The sequence below is a fragment of the Penicillium angulare genome (genome assembly GCF_028827245.1).
Source record: "Penicillium angulare strain IBT 27051 chromosome Unknown utg000007l_segment0_segment0, whole genome shotgun sequence".
NCBI lineage: Eukaryota > Fungi > Ascomycota > Eurotiomycetes > Eurotiales > Aspergillaceae > Penicillium > Penicillium angulare.
In genome coordinates this window covers 1,923,388-1,949,314 of record NW_026623166.1, presented here as the reverse complement: position 1 = coordinate 1,949,314, position 25,927 = coordinate 1,923,388, and the positions used below count along the sequence as shown (strand labels likewise).

The 25,927-nt window shown below is 43.2% G+C and overlaps 8 protein-coding genes across 8 annotated transcripts; 3 read left to right on the top strand and 5 right to left on the bottom strand.

Moving 5' to 3' along the window:
* Positions 1 to 4,793: 4,793 nt before the first annotated feature.
* On the top strand, positions 4,794 to 5,060 carry N7478_010005 (major facilitator superfamily protein; the record flags this gene model as incomplete). The annotated part of the gene is made up of 1 exon (XM_056926219.1): positions 4,794 to 5,060. One exon carries the CDS (start codon positions 4,794 to 4,796, stop codon positions 5,058 to 5,060), a length of 267 nt encoding a protein of 88 aa, XP_056775589.1.
* Positions 5,061 to 5,931: 871 nt separating this feature from the next.
* N7478_010004 (Pyridoxal phosphate-dependent transferase major region subdomain 1) lies at positions 5,932 to 6,852 on the bottom strand (the record flags this gene model as incomplete). The annotated part of the gene is made up of 2 exons (XM_056926218.1): positions 5,932 to 6,312; positions 6,370 to 6,852. The coding sequence occupies 2 exons, from the start codon at positions 6,850 to 6,852 to the stop codon at positions 5,932 to 5,934; spliced, it is 864 nt and encodes a 287-aa protein (XP_056775588.1).
* Positions 6,853 to 8,387: 1,535 nt separating this feature from the next.
* N7478_010003 (uncharacterized protein) lies at positions 8,388 to 9,447 on the bottom strand (the record flags this gene model as incomplete). The annotated part of the gene is made up of 3 exons (XM_056926217.1): positions 8,388 to 8,464; positions 8,531 to 8,724; positions 8,807 to 9,447. The coding sequence occupies 3 exons, from the start codon at positions 9,445 to 9,447 to the stop codon at positions 8,388 to 8,390; spliced, it is 912 nt and encodes a 303-aa protein (XP_056775587.1).
* Positions 9,448 to 12,391: 2,944 nt separating this feature from the next.
* Positions 12,392 to 13,713, bottom strand: N7478_010002 (glycoside hydrolase family 12 protein; the record flags this gene model as incomplete). Its single annotated transcript, XM_056926216.1, has 4 exons — positions 12,392 to 12,644; positions 12,720 to 13,129; positions 13,206 to 13,261; positions 13,419 to 13,713. The coding sequence occupies 4 exons, from the start codon at positions 13,711 to 13,713 to the stop codon at positions 12,392 to 12,394; spliced, it is 1,014 nt and encodes a 337-aa protein (XP_056775586.1).
* A 1,210-nt stretch (positions 13,714 to 14,923) lies between these two features.
* On the top strand, positions 14,924 to 17,497 carry N7478_010001 (glycosyltransferase family 2 protein; the record flags this gene model as incomplete). The annotated part of the gene is made up of 3 exons (XM_056926215.1): positions 14,924 to 15,241; positions 15,338 to 16,066; positions 16,244 to 17,497. The coding sequence occupies 3 exons, from the start codon at positions 14,924 to 14,926 to the stop codon at positions 17,495 to 17,497; spliced, it is 2,301 nt and encodes a 766-aa protein (XP_056775585.1).
* Positions 17,498 to 17,698: 201 nt separating this feature from the next.
* N7478_010000 (cryptochrome/deoxyribodipyrimidine photo-lyase family protein) lies at positions 17,699 to 19,615 on the bottom strand (the record flags this gene model as incomplete). The annotated part of the gene is made up of 2 exons (XM_056926214.1): positions 17,699 to 18,135; positions 18,235 to 19,615. The coding sequence occupies 2 exons, from the start codon at positions 19,613 to 19,615 to the stop codon at positions 17,699 to 17,701; spliced, it is 1,818 nt and encodes a 605-aa protein (XP_056775584.1).
* A 943-nt stretch (positions 19,616 to 20,558) lies between these two features.
* Positions 20,559 to 22,376, top strand: N7478_009999 (MDR family MFS transporter; the record flags this gene model as incomplete). The annotated part of the gene is made up of 4 exons (XM_056926213.1): positions 20,559 to 20,642; positions 20,710 to 21,047; positions 21,102 to 21,561; positions 21,627 to 22,376. The coding sequence occupies 4 exons, from the start codon at positions 20,559 to 20,561 to the stop codon at positions 22,374 to 22,376; spliced, it is 1,632 nt and encodes a 543-aa protein (XP_056775583.1).
* Positions 22,377 to 22,607: 231 nt separating this feature from the next.
* Positions 22,608 to 25,329, bottom strand: N7478_009998 (beta-glucosidase; the record flags this gene model as incomplete). Its single annotated transcript, XM_056926212.1, has 3 exons — positions 22,608 to 24,188; positions 24,242 to 24,493; positions 24,550 to 25,329. The coding sequence occupies 3 exons, from the start codon at positions 25,327 to 25,329 to the stop codon at positions 22,608 to 22,610; spliced, it is 2,613 nt and encodes an 870-aa protein (XP_056775582.1).
* Between the last annotated feature and the right edge of the window lie 598 nt (positions 25,330 to 25,927).

Here is a 25,927-nt window from a genome sequence, read left to right as displayed (position 1 = left end):
TATTACTTTATTTATATCTATATATAAAGATATCTATAATAGTTACTAAGTTGTTAGGCTAGAGACCTATAACTAGACAAGGATATCAGATAGTAGAGATCAAATAGAATAGTTAATATATAGAACTGATTCTTATAGGATAAGAATCATAGCTATTGTTTATATATTTTAATATTACTAGAGCTTACTAGGACTTAGAGTAATTATATATTAATAGGTATATTATAGTAGATTCGCCTATAGAGTAACTATAAATCATACCTGAATCGTATCCGAAGGGATTCAGGAATCCCGTGACAATATCTAAAATAGTATTAGTCCTAGAATCTTTATTTAATATAATACTACTAGATATAAATTACTTAATTAAATATAAGTTATATAAATAGTTAAGTTAACTATTCTTAAAAAGGAAGGATAAATTATTATAGGATTCCTAAATCCCTTTAGATATAATTCAAATATAATTTATAGTTACTCTATAGATAAATCTACTATAATATACCTACTAATATATAACTATCCTAAGTCCTAGTAAGCTCTACTAATATTAAAATATATAAATAATAGCTACAATTCTTATCCAGCAAGAATCAGTTCTATATATTAATTATTCTATTTGATCTCTACTATCTGATATCCTTACTTGGTTATAGGTCTCTAGCCTAATAACTTAGTAACCATTACATATAAGTATTTTAATATTAATAATAATTATTATTATAACTAGAGTTATATTATACTAATATCCTACTATAATCTCTATAAAAAAGGATTAAATACTACTCTACTAGAGAGTAAAACTAGTATTACTAATCTATAGGTATAAAAGATTATTAGGATAGTAAAGAGGCTAAGCAGGAGGTGAACCAGTCTTAATATTTAACTTCTTTTAGTACTTAGTAATAAATATAGTATACCCTCCTATAGCTATAGCCTTACTTTCCTTACTCTAGATAGGTATAGTACTACTAATAATTACTATAGTAGTACTACTACTTTAAACTTTATATACCTAGTTAAGGATTAACTAAAGCTAATATAAATTATTATAAATTCTATAAGGTATCTAAGATAAATTAATACTAAATTAAATATAACTTAGAGACAAACCTTATCTAAAAGCAATTCTTACTATATTCTTTATATAAAGTATAAAAAATTAAGTTTATATAGTCCTAGTTATATTTAATCTTAGGAATAGTATCCTTAAGAGGATAAAGAGCTATCTCAGCGACATACCTAACGTAAAATATAAAGGAAGAGTAAGTAATTTAATCACAAAGAGAATATAAGCTAGTAGAAGTACTAGTAACACTTCCTATAATACCCCTATTACCTCTATTACCTCTAATACTCCTATTATCTCTATTATCTCCATTACCTCCACCTCTAGCCTAACCTTTACCTCTAGTTATACAATAACCTCCACAGTAAGGAGGATCACTAAAAATACCTAAAGTAACAGCCCTAGATATATTAAAAAGAAATAAAAATAAAAACAGAGAGTAAGAAGATAGAGAGTCAAGAATTAAGAGCTAAGAAAAGGAAAAAGATAAGAGTTAAAAAGATAAGAGAGAAACTCTTATCTCAAAGATATTAAAGAACCTATATTATTTTATTTATATTTATATATAAAGATACCTAAGATAGTATTAGTCCTAGAGTCTTTATTTAATATAATACAACTAGATATAAATTACCTAAATAAATATAAGTTATATAGATAATCGAGTTAACTATTATTAAAAGGAGAGAATAAATTATTACAGGATTCTTAAATCCCTTTAGATATAATTTAGATACGATTTATAGTTACTCTATAGACAAATCTACTATAATATATCTACTAATATATAACTACCCTAAGCCCTAGTAAGCTCTAGCAATATTAAAACATATAAATAATAGCTACAATTCTTGTCCTACAAGAATCAGTTCTGTATATTAACTGTTCTATTTGATCTCTACTATCCGATATCCTTACTTAGTTATAGGTCTCTAGCCTAACAACTTAGTAACCGTTACAAAACTTGACTTACTAGGAAAGAATACCTAAGAAGTTTCTATCCTTGAGATGGAAATCAATGTAGATTATATCTAGATCTTTTGTTTAGAAGTAGCTATATAATACTGAGATAGTAATAAAGTATTATAAGGTGTAGAGGTTTAGCTCCAGTGCTATTTTCTTTATTAATAGAGGTAGTCTTATACCGGAGTAGTTTATAGACCGCTAAAGTGTGACCTAAACTAGCAGCTTCGTACAGGGTAGTATCTTTATTATGATTCTTTATATTAGCTAATGTTCTATTGTATAATAGTAGTACTAATATAATTAGATAGTAGCCAAATTAAGTAGCAAGATATAAAGGAGTTTCGTCTTTCTTATTTATACTATATAAATATAGTATTAGCCTCTTAAGCAGCTCTCGAGTAACTAAAATATATCTATTTCAGGTAGTATAATATAGTGGTATATCCCTAAAATAGTCCTTGGAGTTTATAATATTAATACTATATAATAATAAAACTCTAATAACTCGGTAGTATCTAAATCGTACTATATAGTATAAAGGGGTTTACTCCTCTTAATCTTAGATATCAATATCTACCCTAGATATATAAAGAAGCCTAACCTTATTTGTAGAACTAAGGGCTACAGCTAGACTAACTAGACTTATATTTGTCTTATTATACCAATTAATATCTACTCTATTATTAGTTAAAAGTATACAGAGAGATTAAATATAGCTATATCTAATAGCATAGAATACTAGTATTTAATCATTCTTGTTAGGTAAGTTAACCTTTATTCGAGGATATAGCAATAGTTACTAGATAAGATTTAAACTACTCTACTCGATAGCCTAAAAAAGGGCTAAACTATATTGAATATCTACGTTTAAGTCATTAAGTAGACGTAGATAAATTGGACGGAGCTAATAACTTATATATACTACTGAAAGAATATCTTTTGAACCATTGAGATTGGCCTCTACTAGAATATATATTTCAACAGGTAATTTGAGGAACGCCATCACTATTCTTATCTAGCGCCTATGTACCAAGTTTAATTGCGAAATACTTATGTATAGTAATGCTCGGCCATGTGGGAAAAAAAGCCACGATAAATTGAGTGGGAAAAGAGGTCTCTTTAAATGAGGATACATGAGAAATTGTTGGGACTCCTGGGAGCTTGGATTACGATCCTGGGTAAATTCATACTCCAAGGAAGTATTCCTCCGCCTCCTGGGAACAGCCCCGCTGATCATGGGAGTAATATTTGACCCTAGGTGATTGGACTTGATTCTGGGAGACCGATCCTTCGTGGTTCGAATGAAAGAAGGTTTTGACACGGAAGCCAGTAAACAGACTCGACTGTCTTTGGAAGTTTGAACAATATAGTTTCTCTCGTTTCGCTGGAATTTTTATATTGATAATTCCACTGCATTTCAAGACGCCTCAGTTCAGGTGGAGCGAAATCCACAGCAAATCAAACCAACCGAATTTCACCCCTTCCCAATGGCTCAGCGAGTCGAGTATCTATAGAGGGTGAATCTTGTAGCGTACAAGTTACTTTGTTTTATCCATCACATCTACATTAACTTCAACATGAATAATTTCTGCTATAAAGCACCGGTCATGTTCTTTCAGCTCTCACACTAAGCCATTTCAACTAAACCCCGAATTTGACTCAACACAGGCCATAAGTTTCTATAAGTACAACAAGCAAGTTTTGGAAGTTGCCTAAGGGGAAAGTTCTGTTCAAATTTATATCGCCGTTGATATACAAGCACCAACCCGAGACAAGCTCCTAGGAGCTTAGAGGGGTCTTCCATCCGAAACAAGCTATGTCATGGAATCTAGGGCCCGGCTCATATTGATGAGGCTCGTGGAATGATTGCTGGGAACGTGCTGATGCTCCCAGGAGCAAATTCTGTAAAGAAAATCTCATATTATTTTGGGTTTCTTTCCACTCAATATTACGAGAAGGGCATGAAATCAAGACAAACAAAATAATTTTAGTCAAGTTGGAGATGATTGCTGATGGGTCATCTGCTCGATATCTTGCTGTCCTAATCGTCTTGACCTAGGGTGGTATAACCTATACTTAGGACTTATAGTATATCCTTTCTTTACTACTTATTGGTGTTGCTAGTATAGTTACTTTCTTTATCCACCAGAAGTTTTATATACTAGAGCTGACCATACCGATACATCTATATAGTAATAGTACTTCTATACTATTATATATTCTTATATTCCTCTATAGTATCAAAATAAATTAGCTGAGTTATTTCCTGCCTGTGTACTTCTAAGTTCTTCTTGAGGCTAGCCCTCTTAAACCTAGAGTTGATCTACTTACTATTGTTATTCCCTTGATATCGGCTGGAATTGTTGGAGGCCTAGTTATAGCTATATATGGCTGCTATAAGCCGATAATAGTGGTTAGCTATACTCTGCTATCTATCGGTTCCGGCTATTTAATAATCTTAGATGCGAAATCTTCTACAGGAGTATGGGTTGTCTTTCAAGTGATTTGCGGCGTTAGAGGTGGATTAGCCTTAACAGCAACGCTTCCTACGGTACAAGCGCTATTACCGGAGTTAGACGTTGCAATTACTATAGCAAGCTGGGTATTTGTCCGTAGCTTTGGCTCTATTTGGGGTGCGGCCACTCCCTCCGCCGTTTTCAACTCGAAGATTGATTCTTTGCTCCACAAAATAAGCAACCCAGAAGTCCGTGAACTACTCAAGCACGGAGGCGCGTACGAGTATGCGACCGCTTCCTTTATGAAGGCTTTTGACAGTGATCGTACAACAAAGAATGAGCTTATCGAAATCTACACTGCAGGATTCAAACAAGCCTGGCAGATATTGATTGCTTTTACGGTCATCGCAATACCACTGACTTTGGCCATAAAAGAAGTGCCTCTCCGCAAAGAACTGGCCACTGAATTTGGACTCAAGGATGACGACGAAAATGATAATGCTGCAGCAGATTATGACAATGAACTTGCAACCAGAGCGACCGGAGTAGAACTGACTTCGGCAAGGTGATGAGATAAAAAAGGAGAGAAAAAAACTTTCCATTTGCTCTTTAGCTTCCTGCTGCGTATTCATTCTCCACTCTCTTTCTACAAATGTACAATACTTAGATCTCCCCTCCCACAAAAGATGATAGCACCTTCTTTTTTAGAGCACTGGATGAAGCAGGGTATTTACCGGTATATTAAAATCGTTAAGGTTAATTAATTCTGTGCAAGTATTAGAAGGGTTGTAACAGGGTTGATATGTGAATTCATATGGATCGAGTTGCCAACGTACATATACGCGGCATATGTGATTAGGTACAGCTATGAAAAGATTCAAACACTAATTATAGGGTTCAAATTTACTTTCCATTCTTGTATATCATTTAGTTTCGTCTATTAATTCATCAAGAACAGCCCTTAGTCTTTTGATACCTTCAACCAGTTTGTCTTCATCTTCCCACATGAAACATAGTCTCACTCGTCGACTCAAATCTCCCATCGGAGAACAACTTCCGGGAACAACAAAGAGACTACTGCATCCCAGTACCAAATTTTGAGATTCTAGCGCCCTTGCGCAAACTTGCTTTGAAAGCAATGGGGATGGAAGCTTCAACCAGATATAATAGCCCCCCACTATTGGATTGTGGTCAGTGTCAGGTGAAAATGAGATATCAAGACAATCAAGATATTTGCTTATGGCAGAAACCATCACTGAATATCGCCTGGAGCATTCCCGGATGAGTACCGTCTCAATGTACTGCTGTAAAAAGCCAGTGTCTAGAAAGTCGTCTATGAATGTTGACATGAGATGAGATGGTGCACCACCAGATCGAGTTTGACCCCTGGGAATTCCGGTCAGTTATTATGTAGTCACTAAAGACACGTGGTATTGATACTTACGTCTCAGAGAGACCGAAGATAAAGCTCTCTGTTCCCTGAGCCCACCCGATTCGACAGCCCGGTCCGATAAGCTTACTAAAAGAACCATTGCTAACCACATTTCCAAAACTGTCTGTTGGCCCGTTGTCGAGTGTTTGCTCAATATCAACCAGACGTAGTGGCGCATTTGAGACAGGATTGTTAGTGGGCTCTACGGGCCAACAGAGAAAATCATAAACATCGTCACAGATAATCAGAGCATCATATTTGCGTGCTACCCGAATCAAAGCTTCGCGACGCGATCGACTCATAGTCTTTCCAGATGGATTCGAAAAACTAGGAATGCAGTAGATAATGTGTTTATAAGTTTTTCTGGAGGGCCGAGAAGACTTTGTAGACTGTAAAAGTTTTCATTATGAGAATGGGTCTTCGTAAGATAACAGATATTGACATACCTTTTGTTGGGTTACATCTGACTCGCCACTAGCAAGCCGTGATGCCTCTAGAGACCTTTCGAGTGCTTCAACATCCATGCAACTTTCGTCCTCTGGTACTGACTTAAGTCGGTTATAGAATCCCGCATCTTCAAAGACCCGAAAAACTAAATGATAACATGGCTCCACGAGCCAAACGGCCTCCGTGTATACGGGATCACTGTAGGCCTGCAAGATGCTCGCGAGATTTTGGCTAGCACCACCAGTGATGCAGATTTGATCAGCCTGAATGGACCCCGGAGGAGAATAATGGTCGGTTAACCATTTGGCAATATTTTCTCTCAACGGGAAATGGCCTTCGTTGGGCCCATATCCAAAAGCTTCGTCCAAAATTGATTTGTCTGATAATTTTTTAGCAACGGCGGTTTTGAGATGGTCGATGGGAAGAATTTTGGTGGCCGGCCACCCTTTGAATAAATCAATTTCATCCAGAGGGGCTGCCATGATGTCTGGAAGCTTTTAGTGAGATATGAATGCTGGGAAGAAATTCTCGGGGTAACAAGAGTTCAATCATGGCGCTTGTCATCTACTTTTAATACGAGTCCGTTGAGGACCCACTATGACTCTATTCGGATAAATATGCGATCTAGCCAATCATGATGCGATGAGATAAGAACCACCGTGACACTATAAACTTGAAAGGTTAACTGAGAACAAATAGAAAATAAGCGAAGTAAATGCCAATCAGATGATGTGAAAGACATTGTTTGCGTGGGGATTGTCTGTGTTAAAACAAAATGATCAATTACGGCCAGTCTTTGTTCACGGGGATAAGGAAGTTGCTGAAGCGTTTCAATTAGAAGTGCCGGGCCGCCTTGGAGCTTTCGCCGCTCGGGAAATCAAGTAGGCCGTATACACATCCCCATCTTCGGAGAGTAGACACCAGGCAGACAAAGAAGGTTTTCACAACAATCGACGTTGGATTGACAATACGACCATTCTGAAAGCCCCTTGAGTTAGTACCAGTGTTATGGATGTGTATAGAATCAGCTTACCAGGATGGCAAAACTCGTGGTTATACCCGTACGCAACAACTCGAGCGCTCAATGGAAGGAGCGAGAGTAGGATAAGATCAAAGCAATGCATTTTCTTTGTACTGTACTGTAAACAATTTAAATATAATCTGATTGCTTATCCAGATCCTTGGTCTAACTTTCGTTTTTAAATGCCCCAAGTCGACAAGTCGATCTAAATTTGGCCCTACAGCCTGGGAGTACGCATACAGTAACCATTACGAGAACCCACAGTGTTCGATTGGTTCAATTAAGGTTTAATTATAAATTAATGACCGCGCAGTTTTAGTGCGAGATATGAATTGGCTACTTCTACGAGTGGGCTCCGGAGCCTTGCCATATTAGTCCATCTGCATTCTGGACATGGCTCTTTGGATGGTAGTGAGCAGCTAAAACTATCAGTGAGGAAGTGCTGCCGAATCAGCCTTGCGCTCTCCCTCCTCCTTGCCGGATGTATAGATAATCAATCAGAACCTTATGAAATACCACAAAAGCCTAGCTTTCGTTCAAATATCAAGCCACACGTTTTTATAAAGAAGAATGTATGAATCCAAGTGCCGCAGTATCATGTTATCTGACCATGTTTTTTCGAGGATATGCACGAGTAAAGGAATATCCTTTCAAGTCTTCAACTTAAGATAATATAATTAAGCTACAATTAAGAAGAGCAGGACAGATATATGCGAATACTAAATAACAATTTATATGTGAGTCTATTTGACTAGCTCAAAGAGGAAGTCCCCCCGAGGCTTCAAGGCTCTACTAGTGTCAAATAGCAGCTGAATGAGGTCAGTATTCTATTCCAGACTCCAACTTATCAATGTATATTCGAGACAAAATAAATGAAATTGAATGCGGATCAAATATTAGTCCATGATACGAAGGCAAAAGCGAAAAAAACGGCAAGTGAAAACAACGGTAAGTCACTGAACGTGAAAAATCCGAAGCTGTCAATTAGGAGGTCCATTAACCTTGTGCTGCATCTACTGCTTTGCGATGTTCAACTTTAGCTCTTGCCAGTGTGTCCCCAACAAGGGCAGGACCTGTTTTGAGTTAGCATTTAGTTAGCGGTGGATTCTCTAACCATAGAAGAAGTAAAGGCAACTTACGATAGGGCGTGTAATTGATTTCAGCGATATTCACATGCGCATAATCACTGGTCCATCCAGCATGGTTAACTGGTTTGAGTGCTTCCCCTCCCTCAAGGTATGCCCAATTAAAAGAATCATAAATCGGATTTGGAACTCCTGCTTTCGTGGTATTAAGAACTTGAGCTCTATTCAAGTGATAGATGAACTGTGAGCTGCTGATGGGTTAGTATCTATATTTTCCAAGAAATATCTTGTAGGTAAAGACAAGAAGGAGAAAATTGAGCAAAAACTTACTTAAAATCCCTGCATCCAACAGAGAAATCCACAAGTTCACCATTAGCTTGTCGAATTTTTATTTTCTGATATGTAAACGGAAGCATCTCTGCACTCTCCAGAACACGCAAAAAGTCACCCACTGTTCGATACTGTATCTTGTTGGAACACTTGCTCGTCTTACGTCGTCGAACTGGGACCTCGACTACCTTTTTGGCATTGTGATGCGCAACTTCGTATTGGAAGGTTTTCATACTAAAGTTGTTTAGGACGAATTTACCAATGACGCCGCCTCGGACCATATCATGGTCTAAGATTACGCCCTTGGTACCCGCAGGTGCCCATGAAGTTGCTTGTCTCAGTGGAATCTGGAAAGTCAGTCTGAGGATACAATGGGATAGACCTGAGACCCTGTCTTCGACATCCATGTCTAAATACTCAATTGTAAATTTGCTGACATGTCTTGATTTGAGGGGGCCGGGGATATCGTTCAAATCACCGGTGATATACTTAATATTTCCTACAGCAGCAACAGGAGCAGCAACAGGAGCAGCAACAGGAGCAGCAGCAGGAGAAGGAGCTTTTCGCTTTGCAGGGGGCCCATCGGCTGGAGATGCAGCTCGCCTTTTTCCACCTGGAGGAACTCCGTCATCACCTGCCATTTTGGTCAGATGAAAGTTGATTTGAACTAAATTTGGTGGTTTTGTCGGGATGTTGAGAGTATTGTCTGATACATAGAGAATATAAGAGAAGGAATTTAAGTGTGGAAAAGAATTGAGATTTAGTAGAAAAGACCTGCTTTATTTAAGCTTCGATCAGACTTTCGAGTACATATATGATACATATTTATGGATGGATGAAAGCGACTACAATTAGAAGCTGAAAGAAATGGAACAATGAGATAATTTATTCGGGCAATAATCTATTGTAGTTCGAGGAATCTCAAAGTCTCTTTCAAGCTAAAAGAAGTTGTGCCAATTATAGCACCTCATACCGGGGCTTATACGATGAACATTTCGAGGCTCTTACAATGGATTCAAAGGTTATGACAAAGAAGCCTCATGTATTCAATTGTCGCTATAAACAGAAGAAAGTAAAACCCGATCATGTTTCCATTGTTAAGAAGATAAAGGGTTCGCTCGATATAAATATAACAAGACTATTGTTAGCTACCGAATGTTGCTTAAGCGGAAAGAATCTACTGAGATCTACTTAATATCATGACGATAATTTCTTGTCTCGTATTCCAAAATATTGGCCGATATCAACGTTGTCCTTGGAAGCCGTGATTGTGTGCATATGACAACTGAACTCCCTTCTGATGTCAACACCAAGCAGGTATAGCTTGTAGAGCAACATTGAAAGCATTCCAAATCGAAAAGGATATTAATATTGTCAGGAAATCTTCTTGTCGCAAGTACTTGTGCGTTACTCAATATCATTGTCTCGTAGATCTGTGTATGCGAAATAATATTATAGCAAAGCAAGGAACTTCCACACCAGAAACTCGGCAATATGACCTCAAGTGCTATTCCTAAATTTTCATCCCACCAGCTCGACTTGAATAAACTGGTGGTCGAAATCCCTGATTTTCTCAATAGTTTCATAAGTCAAAGCCCTGTTGCATAGTGTAGTACCAGTTGCTGGCCTAGATAGTAACCTATGTAAACGGACTCCGGCACTTACGAAGCATAGCCCTTCTTATCGTCGCGTGTAACCTTATGCCACACAGGCGATTCCTCAGGACTAAAATCATGATACGCCTTGATTAACCTAAAGGGTGGTTAGTTATGTACTAAACAGTAGTAGATCACGATAAATAAACACTTACTCTTCCACTTTGGGATTACAGTGCACCCTTAATAGATGAAATTAGTAAAGATATTTCCCCGATGTGCATCGTAATAATGAATTCCCAAGTTACCTTTCGTCCGCCCCCTGTACAAAGAATTGAGGTGGATAATATCCTGACGAAAGTCTATCGTGCACCGCTGATCAATTGCTGTAGACGAGGGAGAAGTATCCTAATCTTGTTATAATGCATATACGAGAATGCATAATAATGTAACATCCATATTTATGACGACAACTATGACGACAAATGACCCTTAGATCATCCCGCTGTGACTTTGCTAACCAGTCGACTTCGGAACTATCGCGCCAGCCCGGGACACCTCGAGCTGAAAAGTGGATAGCTATGCATAGCGCCCTTGCCCCTCATGTGTAGCTCGGTACCTAAGACACATTGTACAGCACTCCAGAATGAAAGCCACTAAAAGATTTCCACAACCCTCGACTACGAGCGGAGACTAAAGATTTACTTACGATTCATGAATTTTTGATCATGAATGTTGGGTGAGAAACTACATTGAAGAAGAGAAGGTGTGGGGTATGGGTTCATTGTGCTGGAAGGTGGCGAGGTGAACGGCGATCGAGATTATGGACCCACAGTCGCGGCTTCAAATGACCGTGACGGTGATTCAAGAAATCTATAGTGAGCCTCTTTTACAAGCTAGTATTGTCGTGAAAGACGAAGTTGGGCAATACTAACACCCATGGGCAATTGCTAGGTATTGTCGATGAGGAATAACCTTTACGCTGCGCTGAATTTCATAGCATTGGGTGGTTACTCTACCTAACTGTTGCTAAAAATGCTTTAAGTTGTATCACAAACTATGCATTTCAAGTTTATTTAAAGTGTGGAAATTCGAAATGGGACGGACCGCTTCGGGTAGTTAAAAATGGTTCGCGCGAACCTTGGAAGATATCGAGTTAACGGGCATTGAGCACGTTCCAGACGTAAAGAAGATATGATATTATGAACGATGAAAGACCATTCCCAAGGCCCATCCAGAAACAGACGATCTCGTGGAGGTCGTGATAGTATCGCAGTTTTACATTTCCAGCTGAACCTCATGTGGGGTTGGAGAGTTCTGCACAGACCTCTCTAGTGGGCAGCACTACTATCAAATCGGCCTAGTTGGCTTTAGATATCGATGTGGCTTGCGACTACTTGAGATCTAATACTTAACGTGAATTAACTATTTGAGACTGGTTCTTGTGATCCACTAGAGTTTATTCAAATTAAAGATGGATTGTTGGACGTGATTAACATCTTTGATGGTTCTTTGTGGGCCAGCGGTGTTTAATAATAGAATTCTTATTTCTGGCCAAAACAATCCAAATTACAATTCTATCAAGGTCAATGGAAAAGCTCAATCTGGATTCCAAGACGCCGGTGTTTCTTGACACATTCTCATGTCTCTGTAGGCTTCAATGGTTTAGCCTATGTGGTTGAACAAGCTTCGCAAGATGTTGCTGAGACGTAGTGTCTGTTAATACCTTGAAGTTGTAGAGAGGCCACAGATCTTGAAAGATAAATCACGAGGTTCATGTATGTGTAGTTTACAGTAAACTTTGAGTGAAGCAGGAGTGAGTATTTTTGGAAGACAAGCTGTATTGTGGTTGTTATATGTATGGGTATGTAGGAAACAGCAAGGTAAATGTTAAGACTGAGCTTGATTTACTGCTCAAGAGATAACATTTCAATCATGATACATAATGCAAAATTAGATAAAAAAAGTATTTATACACTCGCTGAAAAACTTATGACTTGCTGATATCGATCGACAATTCCGAAACGGCAAATGTGACGTTGGAGTCGGACGAGTATGCCTCAGATCCGAATTGGAAGATTCCCATGTAATCGGTGTCGTTAGGGTAATGGGAACCAGACATAGAATACAGATCTTTGATGAGAGGATAGAGATCGCCGTTGAAAGAGGCTGTATTCTCTGTCGCAACCCATGTCAAGGTGTAAAGGGATGAACCTGAAGTGCGCGGGCCCTTGTACAGTTCACTAGAGAGAAAAAACATCATTAGAGACGAAAAACAGTCCAAAGATGACATAGACCATCCACTTACAAGTTTGTACCACCGACCGTGCGGTTGGTGACGACGTCGGGGGTAACCAATTGGATCTGAAGAGGCGCCAAACCGCGCAAACCAGACCATGACCTCGAGGCTTGCGGCAGTACTGTTCTGGGATGTTTCCTTATCGCTATCAAAGAACATATCCACGGCGACGTTGGCTTGGAGGGATTGGGCGGTAAGGGCTGATTCGTCCATTGTGGTGGCGACAGTTTTGCCTACGCCGTAGGTGTAGGCGAGGTCGAAGTCGATGGAATCCACTCCGTTTAGGACGATGGGGAGGACATCTTCGACTTGGATATTGGGGAAAGCGTGGACAGGCTGGGTCTGCGGACCTGGATCGAATTGCCAGGTTACCGACCAGTCGGGTGTGGTAGTTTTTGTCGCATAGGTTTCATTGTTGAAAGTTGTGACCTAGAGACATTGAGATGGATGAATTAGTGGGGGACTCGGCGAGGGGACTGAAACGGAGTTGAAACAGGGCTCTTACGTTCATACACAGCCAGCCTGATGTGGTATCTGTAACACCCCATTGGTTGGGATTGACTGTTGCAAGATGATCAGCGGGTTATTCAGCGATCAGTGATCGGTGAGCGGTGATCGTCGCTGTCGCGGGGGGAGGTGGACAATGCGACGAAATGAACCGAACGATCTGGGGAACGAAAATTGGGACCCCGGAGTGGTGTCGGTATGGAGTACTTACGCGTGAATTGTTCGCCTTGGGTGGGCGGAGTGATACCATAGGAGGATTGACAGTATTGCGAATTTTTCGTATGGTTATCTGATATGGTGTTGTTGCTTCCTGATCCGCCGCCTGTGCTGTCTGAACCTCCTGAACCTCCTGAACTGCCGGTGCCACCATTAGAGTCGCTGTCACCGGCGAATAGTCCCTTTTGGCCGGTCGCCGCGCGATGAGCATCGATGCCCACCAGAGTACCGACGGAGCCTCCAAGTGGGATGGCTAGGAGTAATGTGTTTACTAGGAATGTCAAGGCCATGACTGTGTGTATGTTGGTGGTGAAGGAGATAAGACGATCGCGCGCACAAAGAAGAGGAAAAAAAGAAGAACCGCGGAGAAGAGCGAGTCAATGTTAGAGAATAAAGGGAAACGCGGACGGTTGGAGTTTAGCGGCAGGTACAAAAGACTAAAACGGGGTCTTTACCAGGTGTGGATCGAGTGGTAATGGCTGATACAAAATGTTGTGATAAGAGACCAGGTGGTACAGTCCAATCAAGTCAGGAATCGCTCAAAAATTCGATTTGCTGTGGGTCTTGATGATCCAAGCCACGCTGTTGCCCCCTGCGTTGGTGATACCCGGATGCGGATATGATAGGAGCTTGTCACTACAGTAGTGCGAGCTATCGTGTGCTTTGTGGCTGGGCAACGATGATCTTAGCGATTTAGGTTTAAAAGGATGATTTGATTATTATTAGATTATATTTAATCTATCTTCTGTGATTCCTTATCTTCTAACTATTTTATGCTCTGATTTTCTGATTTTCTGATTCTCTGGTGCAGGGGCTAACACAATACCCGCGGGAGACAACCACGGATCTCCTAATAGTAAGGATGCAAAGGATTGGCCGGTGCCTGAGTAAAAATAGAAATTAGAAAAAGAGATCAGAGACAACAAGTGGAGCAGAGGCAAAAGAGTGGACAACCACTGTACGTACACTAAGTAATGAAAATTCTGTTAATGTCTCTGGTCAAACCCTGTCGACCCATTCATCCAGGATTTTCGATCGATTCAATCGACAATCATGACGAAAGCGGATGAAAGCGGACATTAGGGGGTGATACTGGTCTAGAGTCACATCTGATCCTCGAATTAAATCTTTTTAATACCAATCTAACGCTTTTGGTCTTGATGAATTATATGTACATTGATGTATAGTAGTAAAATTAATTACCATTAAATCCTAGATCTGCGCGAACCACCGCTTCACCTTCCCGGCCATCTCTCTGTCTCTCTCTCTTTTCTCCCCATCCTCTCCTCTTTCATCCTCCTCAATTCTCTTATTGCCCATTGCTTTTTCTCCTACCTCCCAATTCTAAAGAGGGGCTGACCACACTCGTTTTTTAAAACTGGCTTTGTCTCACTACTGCCCCGACATTCTGGCATATCTCATCGAATCTTCCCCTCCGATCTTCTTAGCGCATTCTTTATAGGTCTCGGCGCCTTCCGATCGGCTTCCCCCCCAATCACCATGAATGGGTATAACGACCCTCGTTATTATGGCCAGGAAGAAGCAGAGGAATTAGCCACTCTGGAAGCTAACCATGGCTACCAGGGTGTGCATAACCCTCCTGTTAGTCCAAGCAACTTCGACTTTCATTTCAACGATGTTCCTGCTCCCAGGCCCGTCGTGCCGTACAGACCGGGCTTGACCCAAACCCAAAGCCCCCGTTACAGTCCTCCAGAGTATAGTTCTCCATGGCTTCAAGCTACTCCGAGGAACTCAGATGTGCCTGAGGGATGGCCGACGAACTCCCCATGGGAGTCTCGCTCGGCTTCCCCAACTTTGGTATGTGCAATCTTAATTCCAATTCCCTTTGTGGGGTCCAGGGTCGGTCGCATATTGTATCCTCGATAACTAACGTGCGCCCATTGCAATCAACAGTATCAAAACACTCCCGTTCAACAAAGCTCTCAAAGTCTCGTCGCTCCTCTGGTCAATTCCTCCGCATCGCCTGGATACGCCAAGGAATGGGTGCAAGCTGGATCCGCGTCGATCGCCCGGCTCAGCGACCGTGATGACGCTGAGACATGGAAAGGATGGAAGCGTTGGGTGTTCTTCTTGACCCCGTTCCTCACTTTCGCCAATACCTCCATCTATCTGTTTTATCTCGGTCTTCGTATCTACTGTATTATTCAGGCTCAGAATGCCTCCGGCGTCAGCTACGCCGGTGCCTGGGTCTTCGTCGCCATTGAAATCACGGTCGCCATTCCTTCTCTCATGCACAATTGCTGGACAATGCTGGCATTGAAGAAGCGAGGACGTGCTAAGCTCCGACTGACCGGAAATGATTGTCCGACCGTGGATGTTTTTGTCACCTGCTGCGGTGAGGAGGATGAAGTCGTTCTGGATACCGTTCGTGGCGCCCTGAATCAGGATTACCCGACCGACTCATTCCGAGTCATTGTCCTGGACGATGCCAGATCTGCCACGCTTGAGGAAGCAATCAACGAGTTGACTCCAGCTCACCCCAATGTTTTCTACATGGCCCGCGAGAAGATCCCCGGGAAGCCCCACCACTTTAAGGCTGGTAACCTCAACTATGGTCTGGACCAGGTACACACTCTACCAGGAGGTGCCGGCGAATTCATGGCTGCTCTGGATGCTGATATGGTAAGTGATGAAGTTACCTTTGACGTTTGCAGGATCAATAGTCTTGATCTTGCGACCCATCGACCCCCCTCTATTACCTCTAAGGCCCCCCGGCCCATATGGCCCGCTACCACAGCCTTGTCGCGAAACCTCGTATTCTTAATTTTTATTTTGACGAAATGCTAATATCTCACTCAGATTCCCGAACAAGATTGGCTTCGCGCCGTTCTTCCCCACTTACTGGTGGATCCCAGAATGGCCCTTGCTTGTCCCCCGCAACTCTTCTACAATACCCCTGCGTCTGATCCCCTTGCCCAGAGTCTCGACTTTTTCGTGCATGTCATTGAGCCTATCAAGGACGCCCTCGGCGTTGCTTGGTGCACTGGTTCCGGATATGTGGTTCGTCGCACGGCCTTGCATGAAATCGGCAACTTCCCTCTTGGCTCCTTGGCTGAGGATGTTGCTACGTCAACTCTCATGCTTGGCAAAGGCTGGAAGACTGCATACATTCACGAACCTCTCCAATTTGGTACTGTCCCCGAGGATTTCGGCGGTCACTTGAAGCAGCGTACTCGATGGGCCATTGGAACTGTGGATACCGCTTTCAAGCTGAAATTCTGTCTCTGGGGTGATGCCGTTCGTCGCATGACCGTTGCTCAACGATTTTCTGGATTCCTGTATGCGACTCTGAGCTTGTACACTCTTCTTCTCACTGCATCTCTGTTTGCCATCCCCATCATTCTCTTGTGGGGCAAGCAACTCGTGGCCTATGCTAACCAGGATGAGCTTCACTGGCTCATTTGGGCTTGTTTCGCCGCTACTCTGTCTAACCGACTCTGCGAGTTTGCGCTGTTCATTCCCGCTGGTTACAACACTGGCCAGAGAGGTTCTCGCTATCAGTTATGGATGTCTCCTTATATTGCCCTTTGCATTGTCCGCGCCTTCATGCTTCCCAAGTGGCTCGGTGGTCAAACTCAGGCTTTCAAACCGACTGGTTCCCTCGGCTCTACTTTGAACGAGCGTGACCCCAAGACACGAAAGAACATCTTTGTTCGCTTGCGCGTCATCATTTTCAACTATATGGCTCTCTTCCACTTTGCATTCGTTTATGTCACTTTGGTAGCAGTGGTGATCTCCTCTTACCGCTGCTTCAAGATAGAGCACAGCGTCAAGGGTGTTATCATCTGCTTGATTACCCATGCATTCTGGCCTCCTCTGACTTTCCTTTTCATCTGTACATCACTTTGGACGCCTGTTTCTTATGCCATTAATCCCCCATCGATGCCAGATCGCGAGGACCTCTTGACTCGCGACCCGAAGACTGGAGTAGCCCACCCGACCACCAAGAGCAAGAAAATTGCTTTCGGTGGCCAGGCTGCCTGGTTCGAGCTCCAGTATACTGTCGCGACAGCCGCGACGATCCTGATCTTTGTTTATTCTTTCTTCTGGTAAATCTTATTTAATGTATTTAATCTATATCATATAGGGCATGCGGAGTTACGATACACGAATTCAGTCATTTACTCTACACCGGTGGCTCACCTGTTCAACAGTTCACATATATATGGTATGATACGTGGAGGAATGGTGTTTGGGAAATCTTGTTTTTTTATTATTCTTCTTCTATCTTATATCTTTGTCTGATTTACCTTTTCATTTCTCTGTCTTCTGGCGTTTCTTGGGCTTTTCATCTCCGTGGAATTTCTCCACCCACGATCCATCCATCACTTCCTTGTCGGCTCCATGCAGCCCAACATCATAAGCATTTTTCATGCTATCCAAACAGATTTGTCTGCGTTTATCAAAATCAAACATCGGCTTTGGATACGTTTTCCCTTCTTCCGAAGAACCACTCCCATCCCCCGTAACCCGACATCCCCATTTCTTTTGATCCGCAATAGGCGCCTTCCAAGGCTCATAGATATACTTCTTATCAAAGTCCGCCAACTCGGGTACATACCTGCGGATAAAGGTTCCTTCTGGGTCCCACTTCCTCCCAAAAGCAATAGGTGAGTAACAGCGGTAATACTGTGCGAAAAACGCCGTACAAGACAACCACATCCAGTTCCCAATATTACAAGCCGTCTCATCTATTTTTAAACTGTGAGTCAGCCTTATACGTCAACGGCAGCTGTTTGTGGGTGGATCGAGAAAGTTAAAAAAAGAATAAATAGGCAGAAAAAACTTACGGTCGATCAGTAGCTCTTCAAAGACCTCTGCGCCCCGTTCCCAGCTTACGTAGCATCCTCCACGCGTCAGGAAGCAGGCAACACTATGTCTCCCGAGATGATGTATCCACCCTTCCCGCCTTAACTGACGCATCAAAGCGTCTATCCAGGGAAATCCAGTCCGTCCCTCTCGCCACCGTATAAACCATTCCTCAGCCTCTTCAGAATCAACAGTATAGCCCCTCGTATCATCCTCAGCCTCAGACCCATTCTCCAAATTCTTAGACTGTAAATGCCAATCAACCAATCTGACAACCGGATTCCTGTACGTAGTCGCAAATGTATCACCAACAGCTGCCTGTGCACCAAAGTACATATCGCGAAATAGCAACTGACCCGGTAAATTAGTCGGGATGGTAGATACGCTTTTCTTCTCCTTTCGCCTCTTCTCAAGGATATCTTGCACATCCCACCAGAACTTTCGGACTGATAATGTCCCGAAATGAAGATGTGGTGATAGTATAGTTGTTGATTGGGGCTCAAAGTCTGCTGGGGAGGTATTCGGTTTCTCAAATCGTCCGATATACTCTTCATCTTTGATACAGGATTCAAGGATCCGCAGTGCTTCCTTTTCTCCGCCCCGATGTGGTGTCGTTGCATCCTCGATATTAATTCCGATCTCTTCAAGTGTCGGAACACCGAAATCATGCTTAGGCCCCATAACAGAAACATACTGTTTATCTTTCCCCGTACGAAACCCCTTATTCAAATCGGGCTCCGCATCAACTCCACCTTCCTTAAACTTGAAGTCAAGCTTCATCTTCTCCACCTCCAACGCATCGGGAATCTCACCCTTCCCCGGAGTATCAACTACCTTCTCCGGACACCCATTCCCAATCTTCCCGCTCGCCTTCTCAACCTGCGCCATACTCATAGTCGCCTTCCCCCCATTCTTACTCACAAGTTCATCAGGATCAAACAGATTTCTCCCCATGCGAACAATAACATCCACACCTGCTTTCTCCGCTAACCGAAGCACCTCTTCATCTCTGAGTCGAGCATAAGAATCCGTATCCTTCTCAAAAACCAAATGAGTGATTCCCCACGCTTGAAAAAGTTTAGGTAAAATGGTAATTGGTGCTTCGCGAACTACCCAAAGTTGTTGGTTGGGATTTAGGTTCTTGTATGATTTTGAGAGCTCTTCTTGGCTTTCTAGGAGGAAGCGCCAGCGGTTTGGGCCCACGCGGGATCGGTAGACGTAGTGGGGGTCCCAGGTCCAGAGGGGGATGAATATCTGGGGGTTTAGGGATAAGGCTGCTTTGAGGGCTGGAGAGTCGTGGAGTCGGAGGTCGGTTCGGTGCCAGTAGAGGACTATTGGGTTTGATGGTGGTGGTTTGGGCATTGTTCAAGGTGTTTCTGTGGTTTGGTGGGATTTATTAAGTTCAATTGGGAGGTGGGGGTAGTAGATGGTTTAAATATTAGATGGTCATGATCGATCGGGATCTAATTGATTGATCATAATCTAGATCGAGATCGAGATCGACTTTTTCAAGGTTATTCAAGGCTATTTTCTGGAGCTTAAATCATGACGTCAACTTTGAGGTATACAAGAGGTATGTTTGGGTGAGATGCCGGATATTTCATCCGTATGCGTTCGGGGGTTTATCCCTTGCAGAATCTTGATACAGGGAATTTATAGATTCTAGAACTTGTGGACTGAGATTGAGATTGGTTAAGGTTGATTAAACTATTTTATTTCCGTGGGGATAGAGCGAAGTTTGTGCTAGTAGTTGACAGGTTGAGACAGGATTATGGAAGTAGCTGATTTCCAGGTATTTCATAAACGCTTTAGATTAAAAATAACTCAGAGGAATTATGGATATTACAGTATGTAAATCTTTAATTCTACGAAGTATTTGACACCATTGTGCATCACAAAATGTGAATACTTTGTCTCTTATCAGCAACCACGCTTATGGAGAGATGGAACTAATAAGCCAGGGAGGGCAACAATGCTACCAATTGTTCAGAGACCACTTACGCTGAGAGGAAAAATCGCACCAGATCTCAATCCTGCATACAGAATACGAAATACTACACCAATCAATACTTCCAGTGTAACCCGTAAGCACAAGTGACTCATATCGTCAAAGTACCGCATCCTCATACCGATTAGAGCCCCCGGGAATCGGGCGGGTCCAACCGTCCAAACTGATAGGGCGATGGAGAGCGGGGTTCAGACAAAGACTGTCAGAAAAAAAAAGTTCCGGTCAACCCCAGAATTTCATATTTGTGTCACCGTCTACTAGACTCTAAACTACTAATAGACGTTTTTAGAGGGCAATATGGCTTCCAACATGGAAATCGTCGAGGATGCCTCTCAACAACGGGGAAAGGTTCGCATTGTAGCGATCATGACTGCTCTTTCGGTATGTTTAACGATTTTTTCTCTCTTTGATTTAGTTCAATGAATATGAATACTAAACTCGAATGAAGTTGTCTATGTTTGTCGCTGCGCTTGACCAATCTATCATGGCAACTGCTATTCCTACCATCGCGGCCAAATTACATTCTGCGGCTGGATATACCTGGATTGGCGGCGCTTATCTTCTCGCAAACGCTGCTGGGGCTTGTATCTGGGCTAAACTCTCAGATATATGGGGTCGCAAACTAATTCTGTTAATTGCCGTCGCTTGGTTTTTTATCAGCTCGATTATTTGTGCTGTCGCTGTTAATATGGAGATGTTAATCGCCGGTCGTGCCTTGCAGGGTGTTGCGGGTGGAGGATTACTACAGCTCGTCACAATTATCATATCTGATCTATTTAGTGTCCGGTTGGTAGTGTCGTTCCCTTAATCAATGAATCGGCGATTCTAACATTTGAATAGACACCGAAGTCTCTATCTTGGAGGAATGGAGGTTATGTGGGCGCTGGCTGGAGGTATTGGGCCTCTTCTAGGAGGTGCATTTTCAGAATATGTTAGTTGGAGATGGAATTTCTGGATCAATCTTCCCGTGTCGGGAGTTGCATTCATCCTCCTATTCTTCTATTTGGATTTGCACAATCCAAAGACGAAGATGGTCGAGGGCATTAAAGCAATTGATTGGTTCGGAAGTATATCGGTTCTAGGTCTGACGCTCATGCTTCTCCTGGGCCTCGACTTTGGCGGCGAGACATTTGCATGGAGCTCGCCACAAGTGATCTGTTTGATTGTTTTTGGGTCTCTTTGCTCTTTGCTCTTCTTCTACAGCGAAAAGCGACTGGCAAAGTACCCGCTTATGCCACTTGATATTTTTTCGCGCCTTTCGAATGTTGCTACTCTTGCAGTGGGTTTTGCACATGGATTCGTGAGTATAACACCAAAATTGAGGTACCCATACACAATCCTGTACTAAGTTGAATTTGTCACTAGGTCTTCATCGCAGGAGAATACTACATGCCGCTCTATCTACAATCCGCAAAAGGAGCATCGGCAATGCGATCTGGAGTCCTCATCCTCCCTCTCATCCTCGCCGAAGCCTTCGGAGGAATCTTAACCGGCATGATCATCCACCGCACAGGAAGATATCTCGAACTGATCTGGTTCGGCCTAGTCCTAATGACAATCGGAAACGGACTATTCATCAACCTAAACGCTTACTCCTCCATCGGAGAAATAATCGGCTACCAAATCCTCAGCGGCTTTGGAGCCGGATTCCTCTTTCAAACACCCATCATCGCAATTCAAGCAATGGTCTCGCAAGATGACACAGCAACAGCTACCGCAACACTCGGTTTCATCCGTAACATGGCTACAGCTACTTCCATCGTTATTGGTGGCGTTGTGTTCCAAAATAGCATAGCCAAGACAAAGCCCCAACTTTTAGCAACGGGAATGTCTGAGAGTTGGGCGGAGAAGATGACTGGCGCCTCTGCTGCGGCTAATATTGAGTATATAAAGGATATTGATAATGCCGGACAGGTGCTTGCGGTGAAAGAGGCCTTTGCGTGGAGTATGAGGAATATGTGGATTCTGTATACGTGTATGTCTGTTTTGGGTCTTGTTTGTTCGGCTTTTATTTTGAAGACTGCTTTGAATAAGGAGCATGTTGAGACTGTTACTGGATTGAAGTCGGAGAAACAGCCGGTTCTGGACAGTGTGCACACTCTAGAGGGTGTATAGGGAGGTAGGTACTTTCTTCAACAGAAAATTATTTTGGCATGTTCGAGGAATTAAAACATGGAGAGCTTTAATTTATGAGATTATGTACATAGCGTGGAAAAGTGGCCTGATTGACTTAGTTAACCTCGTCACTTCAAAGAATTAAGAATAAATAACGGCAAAGATGAATTATGAACAGATAGTAATATTATGCAGATTGAAAAGACCGAGAAGACAAGCATAATCACTAGCTCATTGACTTGAGCACCCTTCACCCACTGAACAGAGAATAGGCAGATCGGCAACGCTATTTCCGAGCCAAAGTTTCACTCCATTACCATTTGTAGGAGCTTTCCAGTCTTGCACGACTACATCCCAAACACTCAAATCCTTACGGGTGATGTCAAGTGTCAGTGTCTCGCTGTCCCCAGCCGCCAACTCCTTGGTCTTCTCGAATTGACGCAACTGCAGGGATGGAGTATCAAGTCCCAAGCTGGATGGAAGTTCAACGTAAAGCTGTACGACAGCTTTTCCTGACCGACTTCCTGTGTTTGTCACATCGATCTGGACTGAGAATGCAGTGTCGAAAAGTGCAGGGTTTCCACCTTGACCACCACCAGCACGTACCCCGGGCGCCTGAGTAGTGTTATAGCCAACTGGGTAGGGATAAGTGTTGGAGGCAGTGATGGATTGAGGGTCATCGAGGTATGGGTAGAGATAACGCCAAATGCGAGTGAAGCTTGTAGAAGACCAGGCAACCTCGGATGCATTGGGGATCGAATCATTGTATCTCGGCGTAGCTCCCTGGGATGGTCTTGCAGGGGGGTAGGTGCTGTCTAACGCAGTTCCGACTGACAGTGTTGGGTTTGAGAAATTGAATGTGGTATATGAAAGCCCATGGCCGAATGGGTATCGGGGAGTGATGTTCGCCTGGAGGAAGTGGCGGTAATCGACATAGAGGCCTTCCGTATAGGTATCTTGGATTTGGCCGAAGGGCTGATTAATGATGCTTACGCTGTCTGGATAGTCGGATTCGCTCTTTGGAATGCTGTATGGCATGTGGCCGCTTGGGCTATAGTCGCCGAAAAGAACGTCTGTAAGTGAATAGCCTGCTTCCTGGCCTGGAAGATGAGCTACAAGGACAGCCTTCACGGAGTCCAACTCGATCCACTCCTCCATTAAAATGGGCCCAACGGTGTGAATTACTACGACAACATTGGAAAACTTATTTGCCGCATCCTTGACCAAGTCATCCCCGTTGTGCCAGGCATTTAGGCCAGCCTCAAGTCGGTCACCGGGATTACCATCTACCGTGATGTAGTTCTCGCCAGAGTCGGCATTGATGAATACAATAGCTGTTTCCTCGGAACTGGCGGTCACGTCTGATGGGAATGAATCGGTGATGTAGAATGTCGCGTTTGTGGATATGTTTCCAATGGCTTCTTGGGGTGTGATGAGATACGGCAAGTTTGCAGATCCGCTACCCCATCCCATGGTTAGAACACCATTGTCGCAGCCTTGGTCTGAGCATGAGTTCAACCCGCCGGAATTTGGTCCGGCATCTGTGCCAAATATTTTTATCGAGTCGCTGCGACCGATGGGAAGAATGTTGTCATTGTTTTTAAGAAGAGTGATTGCCTCTCGAGCAACAGCCCTCGCGGTGATATTGTGGTCGCCCTCGACGTTCACAAATTGATTCACGACACCAGTGGGCGAGAAAAGAGCGCCAGGGTAAATCTCACCAGTTGCATCTTTAGTGTTGGATGAGAAGTTCGGTAGGGGGTAGTCTTTGTCTTGGCCAAACTTGTACCAGGTAGCCACGATTCTTGTAACCTATACACTTGGTCAGTATTGGTAAAGTTTAAGGGCAAGCAGGGAGGTCGTACCATATCATTGAGCCGATCCATCGGAACACTGCCATTTAGAATAGACCTAGATAGTTCCGAGCCCCAGTAGCTATCTCCAAGTAATGGCACGGCACCTTCTCCAGGCATAGCCATATCAAGACCCGCAAGGGCAGATCCCACGCCAGTGTAATGGCCAAACCAATCTGTCATGATGAATCCTTGAAAGCCAAGCTCATTCTTGAGAATGTTATTGATAAGCTTGCTATTCTGACTGCAGGCAGAACTATTCACCTAAACTCCATGTCAGCTCATTTCAAGCATACACCTCACAGCTTCACAGAACTTACATCGTTATAAGCAGCCATCACTGAACCGACACCAGCACGGACTCCCTCCGCAAATGGCCAAAGGTAAAGCTCGTGCAAAGTGCGATCGTCGATATTGGAAGAATAACCTTTGGTGATGATACTGCTCATCCGATACATTTCTTGCTCGTTTCCGATAAAGTGCTTCAATGCTGCAATGGCACCGGTACTTTGCATACCCTTGATCGTCTGAGCACCCCCGATGGCCTGGAGAGTTGGATCGGCACCGAAGCCCTCCCAGATTCGTCCCCCACGCGGCTTGCGGCCGAGTGGTCCGACAACAGGACCCAGTTGAACATTGACACCTTTACCCCGGGCTTCTTCGCCAATCGCGACACCACGCTCGTACATTAAATCCTTGTTGAAAGTCGCGCCGATAGTGATTCCAGCCGGAAATGCGGTGTTGTGGTCCGTTTCCCGAATGCCCAAGGGAGAATCCTGTAAACAAATATTCGGGATTCCGTATCGTGGCGCGCTTCCTGTTTGACCAACACAAGGTCCCATGAAGTATCCCGTTCCGGTAGTCAGGTTGACCTTCTCTGCGAGTGTCATATTACTGACAACTTCATATGCTTTCGCGTAAGCATCCGACCAGTCAGATACCCAACCGCCATGCGGGGTTGGATAGAACGGGAGCGATGTGTAATCATTGTCGGCGCGTGGGTTCAGTTTCGCGGTATCACCTTCTTGCTCTGAGACAGGAGATGCCACCAACAGACGAGGTAACAGAGGCACGAGGGCCCAATGAGACCAGCGAGTCATGGCGTGCAGTGGTTGTGTTTGCGATCGGATCACAACAGGTCAGACGCGAGGACCCGCGACTTGTACAACTATGCAAAGAGAGGAGACTCGTACAGGCATCAACTGTTTAATAGGCATGCAACCGTCCCCCGCAATAAGAGAGGGGGAGCAGGTCTGACAGATCCACGTGCCTATTTTACATAGTGAATTCCAGTGTGATGACGATCCTGACACGGAGGAATGGATCGTCCCCGTAAGATTCGGAGGTGACCTCGCGTGCATAACCGAGGTGATAGTCCATGGAGACTGAGTTTCGCGATAGGCGGGAAATCCTGCTTAAAGGCTTGGGTTCGCGTAATTGGGTGATTGGCAGTGGAAGAAGGTACCTTGCAGAGACTATCAGGGAACTAGTCCATGTCCCCGGATTATCATTGCCGAAAATAGATACGCCAGGGGCTTGCGACGGTAGAATTAAAGTGGGATCGAGTGGGAACAAGTTGATTCATTCGGTAGATTTGCAATGAACCAGTGCCCAATCCGAAATTTATCCGGTCGGAAATCACTCTATCTAGCTAAAGAGCCGAGAACCGGTTCGTGTGTCTTAACCAAAGCCCCATTT